Genomic DNA, 6,000 nt, shown 5'->3' on the forward strand with positions numbered 1-6,000 from the left:
CTGTGAAAAAGTACAATGTACTATGTTTCAGGGAGAGGAACTTTGAAAACACCTAAGAAGCTACTTTTCCTGGTGACGGTGAAAATTGAGATCTTCTAACATCGTCTTTGTTTTTACTTAATAAGCACTTTACGTAGCGTTTATATGTGTCAGGTCTGCTTCTAAGCACCCTATATTTATTAGCTTAATCATCACAATAATCTGGTGCTATAATTAATGATCCCCATTTTATAAGTGGGGAAACTGATGAATGGGGCTGTCTGTAGGCCACCAAAATCATGCACACAACTAGAATGTGTAGGAGTCAGGGTTTGAACCTAGGAAGTCTAACCCCAGAACCCATTCTCTTAATCACTGTGCTACAACAACCTCAGCTCCATTCATTCGCTCATTCATTCAGGCAACATTTACTAGGTACCTACCCTCCGTCAAATATACCAATATGTGTGGAGTGACATATGATAAACAAAACACATCCCTAGAGAGTCAGTCATAGTGAGGCGACAAAGAGGTTTAAAAAAATACAGACAGGTAGCCAGTGATTAACAAAACAGATGAGTAAACACACTTCAGAGGGAGCACAGAGCACTAACAGTTAGGAGTGAAGTTCTAACTCCCAACCTTCAGAATATACCCAGGACTTAACGTCTCAGCCCTTGCACTGCTTGCCTGCCCTGCTCATCTGGAATATTGCTGACAACAGCTCCTCGGTGGCCTCTGCTTTTGCTCTTGTCTTCCTGTCCTCTATTTCCCAGACAGTATCTAGAGTGATCCTTTTAAAATTAAGTTAGAGTTCTGAAAACACCCAGTGGCTTCCACCACATTCGGAATGCAAGCCAAAGCCGTGTCACCGTGGGCTACAGACCCTGAATGACCTTGCCTCTGCCGTGTTCTCACTCCTCCCGTCACTCCCTGGTGTTCCGAGCTCCAGCCTCTGGCCTCTTTGCCAGGCCCGCCCACCTGAGAGCTCTGTGTCACTCCTCCCTGGTGTGTTCTCACTGTGGGTGCCAGCATGGTGTCTCCCTCACTTCCTCTAGGCAGGTCTCTACTCAAATGTCACGTCCTCAGAGAGGCTTCCTCTGGCCACTCTATTTAAAATAGTGCCCCCGTCACTAATCCTGCTTAACAACAGTGTTAGGCTGCTGAATTTTTCTTTCTGGGACTTGGTAACACCTGATATATTAAATATCTATTTCTTTTTTAATTATTTTTTAATTTTTTTAATCTCTGTTTTCATAGATTGAATGGGAGTACAAGGTGCAGTTTCGTTGCATGGCTGTGTTGCACAGTGATAAAGCCTGGGCTTTTAGTGCAGCCAGCATCCAAATAGTGAAAGTGGTACCCCTTAGGTCATTTCTGATCCCTCACCTCCCTCCCACCCTCCCCCTTTCGAAGTCTCTAATGTCTATTATTTCACTTTCTGTGTCCATGTATACACATTATTTAGCTCCCACTTAATAAATATCTATTTCTTTAGGGGTTTCTTGTGTGCCTGTAAGTTCCCACTCTAAGTTCCATCAGGGCGGAGTCTATATTTTATTCACTGTGTTATCAGGAGACCCTGGAACAGTGCCTGAACATACTAGATTCTCAATAAATGATCGTTGAATAATTGACTGAATGAGTGAATGAATGAATGAATCGCTTTACGACATCAAAGAAGGGTTCCCTGGAAGTGAACCGTTGAACTGAGTGCTGCAGGATAAGGAAGGGTTTGCAAGGCAAACAAGAGGGAGGAAAAGCATTCCAGACAGAGGGGAAACGCATGTGCAAGATTTCGAGGCAAGAAAACAGATTGGCTTAGTATGATTGTTTTGCTCTCTTTTGCATTAGGCGCGTTGGAGACTCTGACTACAGTGATGGAGAAGAGGACTTTTACTACACTGAGATCAAGCTCAACACAGACTCAGTGGCAGATGGGCTGAGCAGCCTGGCCCCAGTCTCACCTTCCCAGTCCCTGGCTTCACCTCCTACTTTCCCCATCCCAGATTCAAGCCGAACAGAAACTCCTTGTGCCAAAACAGAGACTAAGTTGATGACGCCATTGAGCCGCTCAGCTCCCACCACCCTCTACCTCGTGCACACTGACCATGCTTACCAGGTGACTTGCAGGGGACTGTGAGAGCAATCACTTTGACCTTGACCAAAACCAGGGGCCATCTGGCCTATGAGTAAAAGATAACTTGGTGGAAAAACAGCATCACACATAGCAGCCCAGTAGCTTTGTTTCTTTTTCTCCCTTTAAAACCAAGATCTCACACAGATAGGGTCCTATGGTCTAGTCTCAGTTTGCCCAATGCTGCCTGTGGATTCGATCCCATAGAGGTTGTTATGATGCTAAAAATCCCTTGGGCACAGTGGCTCACACCTGTAATCCCAAACACTGGGAGGCCAAGGCGGGTGGATCACCTGAGTTCGGGAGTTTGAGACCAGCCTGACCAACATGGTGAAACCCCGTCTCTACTGAAAATACAAAATTAGCTCAGTCCTAGCTACTCAGGAGGCTGAGGCAGGAGAATCACTTGAACCCAGGAGGCAGAGGTTGCAGTGAGCCAAGATCGCGCCCTTGCACTGCAGCATGGGCAACAAGAGCAAAATTCCATCTCAAAAAATAATAATAATAATCCCTAATGTTATCTCAGCATGGTGGGGTATGCCTGTGGTCCCAGCTGCTCGGGAGGCTGAGGCGGGAGAATCGCTTGAACCCGGGAGGCGGAGGTTGCAGTGAGCCAAGATCGCACCACTGCACTCCAGCCTGGTGACAGAGCGAGACTCCATCTCAAAAAAAAAAAAAATCCCTAATGTTGCAAAGCCCTCAAAATGGTGCCTGGCACATTACATAAGTATCTATTTAAAAAAAAAATAAGACTGGGCACAGTGTCTCACACCTGTAATCCCAGAAATTTGGGAGGCTGAAGCAAGTGGATGACTTGAACTCAGAGTTCGAGACCAGCCTGGACAACGTGGTGAGGCCCCATATCTACAAAAAAATACAAAAATTAGCCAGACATGGTGGTGTGTGCTGTAGTCCCAGCTATTTGGGAGGCTGAGGTATGGGAGGATCACCTGAGCCCAGGGAGGTTGAGGCTGCAGTGAGCTGTGATCGTGGCACTGCACTCCAGCCTGGGTGACAGAGTAAGACCCCGTCTCAAAAAAATAAATAAATAAAATAAAAGGTAAGCATTGGAAAGGTTTGGCACAATGGCAGAATCACACTCCAAATCTGGGACTTCATGCCCTGCCTTCTAAATGGATAATTAAGCATCTCAGATTAGAGTAGTGGTTCTCAATATTCCCCAAATCAACAGTGCCAGCATCACCTGGGAACTTGTTAGAAATGTAAATTCTTGGGACCCCCCCCTCTTCCACACCCCCTTGCATTCTGTTTTAACAGGCCCTCCAGATAATCCTGAGTCATGCTAAAGTCTGACAAGACCTTAGGGACAAATCCTGCAAATTTAGGACAGGGGTAAAACTCCCTTTTTCCCACCAGAAGTTACTTTTTTTTTTTTTTTTTGAGACAGGGTCTCAGTCTTTCTCTCAGGCTGGAGTGCAGTTCACTGCAGCCTCAAACTCCTGGGCTCAAGCAATGCTCCTGCCTCAGCCTCCCAAGTAGCTGGGACTACAGGTGTGCACTACCACATCCAGCTAATTTTTTAAATGTTTTGTAGAGACGAGTTCTCACGCTCTCACTACATTGCCCAGACTGGTCTCAAACTCCTGTCCTCAAGCAGTCCTCCCATGTTGGCCTCCCAATGTGCTAGGATTATAGGCTTGAGCCACCATGCCTGGCCATTAACTCTTTTAAATGTTGATTTGTTTTTATACAATGTTAATACATTCAAATTTTAAGAAAATATTTGTCCTATAATTCTCAACTACCTTATTCAATTTTTAAAATCTCCTTTACATACTTGTAATTACGTTCCCCCACCCTTGTTTTCTAAAAACTTTCCATGTAACTAAATAATATCCAATTAAATTGAAACACCAAATTGTTTTAATCATTCTTATTATTAGGTATTTACTTTTTAATCTATCCTGTTTTTTCATCATCATTAATAACTCCACTGTAAACATCTCTGTGCCTGTAGTGTTTATTTTTTCTTTAAATTCTCAGAAGAATAATTATTGAGTCAGAGGATGTAATATGAGTGAACAGCTTATGACTCTTACTGTGTGTTGTCAAAATGCTTTCCAGTAGTACCAAGTACAAAGCCACTGCCACTAGCAAATATATTAGAAAATTGCAAATTTAGTCAAAAAATTTAGCCACTTATTTAGCAGACTTAAACTCAAGAGTAATGGAATAGAGCTAGTGTTTGAATTAGTTAGTGTAATAAATTTCATTCCTGACTCTTATTATGTTGGTCAAAACAAGTAATTCATTCATCTTTATCACTGTTACACTTAGGCCAGAAATCATGGGTGCCAACTTACTTAAATCATTTTGCTCATCTATATAATGAGAGAGTTGGAACACACACTAGTTGATCTCGAGTGTCCTTCCCAAAGCATAAACTTAGAAATGTTGAGACTTTTCTGTTTATAGAAATTATAAATGCTCAGCATAGAAAATATTAAACACAGTAAAGAAAGAAAATTCATCCCTAATTCCAACCTTGGTTAATATTTTTTGTATGTACTTCAAGCCTTTGTTCTGTGTTTATATATGTGCAGTTTTTAAAAGGGATCTGTTGCAGAACTGTTTTTACTGTATTTTATTTTTTCTATTTAATATATCATGAACATTTTCCCATGCCAATGAATCTTCTTCAACAACACCATTCTAAAAATTGATGCCTAATATTTATACATATTTGTGGGGTACACATAACATTTTGTTATATGCATAAGATGTATAATAATCAAGTCAGGGTATTTTGAATATTAATCCCTTGTGCATTTATCATTTCTGTGTGTTGGAAAGATTTCCAGTCCTCTCTTCTAGCTGTTACGAAATTTAAAATACATTGTTGTTAACTATAGCCATCCTACTCTGCTCTCAAACATTAGTATTCATTCTTTCTATCTAACTGTATGTTTGTACCTACTAACCAACATATCTCCCCACCATGGCCCATCACACCCTTCCCCACCTCCCATAACTATCATTTTATTCTCTACCTCCATGACATCAGTTATTCTAGTTCTCACATATGAGTGAGAACATGTGATGTTTGTCTTCATGTGCCTAGTTTATTTCACTTACCATAGCGACCTGTAGTTCCATTCATATGACTGCAAATGACAGGATATCATTCTTTTTAATGGCTGAATAGTATTCCATTGTGTTCTTACCATATTTTGACACTTCATCTGTTGATGGACACTTAGGCTGATTCCATATTATCTTTGCTATTGTGAATAGTGCTGCCGTAAACATGAGAGTGCAGGTATCCCTTTGATAGGCTGATTTCCTTTTCTTTAAATAAATACCCAGTAGTGGGATTGCTGGATTATATGGTAGTTCTGTTTTGAGATTTTGAGAAATCTCCATGTTGTTTTCCATAATAGGTGTATTAATTTACATTCTCACCAACAGTATATACAAGATCCCTTTTCTCTGCTTCCTCACCAGCATCTGTTATTTTTCATCTTTTTAATAATAGCCAATCTGACTAGGGTGATATGATACTTCATTGTGGTTTTGATACACATTTTTCTGATATTAGCGATGTCGAGCATTTTTTCATGTACCTATTGGTCATTTGTATGTCTGCTTTTGAAAAATTTTAATTCAGGTCCTTTGCCCACTTTTTAATGGAATTATTTGGTTTTTGCTATTGAGTTGTTTTGAATTCATTGTATATTCTGGATAGTAGTCTCTTGCCAGATGAGTAGTTTGTGGATATTTTCTCCCATTCAACAGGTTGCTGTTCACTCTGTTGATTGTTTCTTGTGCCGTGCAGAAGCTTTTTAGTTTAATATAGTCACATTTGTCCATTTTTGTTTGTTTCCTGTGCTTTTGAAGTCTTAGCCATAAAAATCTTTGCCTGG

The 6,000-nt window shown here is 41.0% G+C and overlaps 1 protein-coding gene across 1 annotated transcript in view; it reads left to right on the top strand.

Moving 5' to 3' along the window:
• ZNF704 (zinc finger protein 704) overlaps positions 1 to 6,000 on the top strand; it is a 256,970-nt gene that overhangs the window by 224,938 nt on the left and 26,032 nt on the right. Inside the window, exon 6 of the mRNA XM_011937140.1 lies at positions 1,834 to 2,101. Within this exon, the coding sequence (XP_011792530.1) occupies positions 1,834 to 2,101 (268 nt within the window). The remainder of the gene's footprint in view (positions 1 to 1,833; positions 2,102 to 6,000) is intronic.

The sequence above is a fragment of the Colobus angolensis genome, unplaced genomic scaffold (assembly GCF_000951035.1).
Source record: "Colobus angolensis palliatus isolate OR3802 unplaced genomic scaffold, Cang.pa_1.0 Scaffold16, whole genome shotgun sequence".
In the NCBI taxonomy this organism is placed as follows: Eukaryota; Metazoa; Chordata; class Mammalia; order Primates; family Cercopithecidae; genus Colobus; species Colobus angolensis.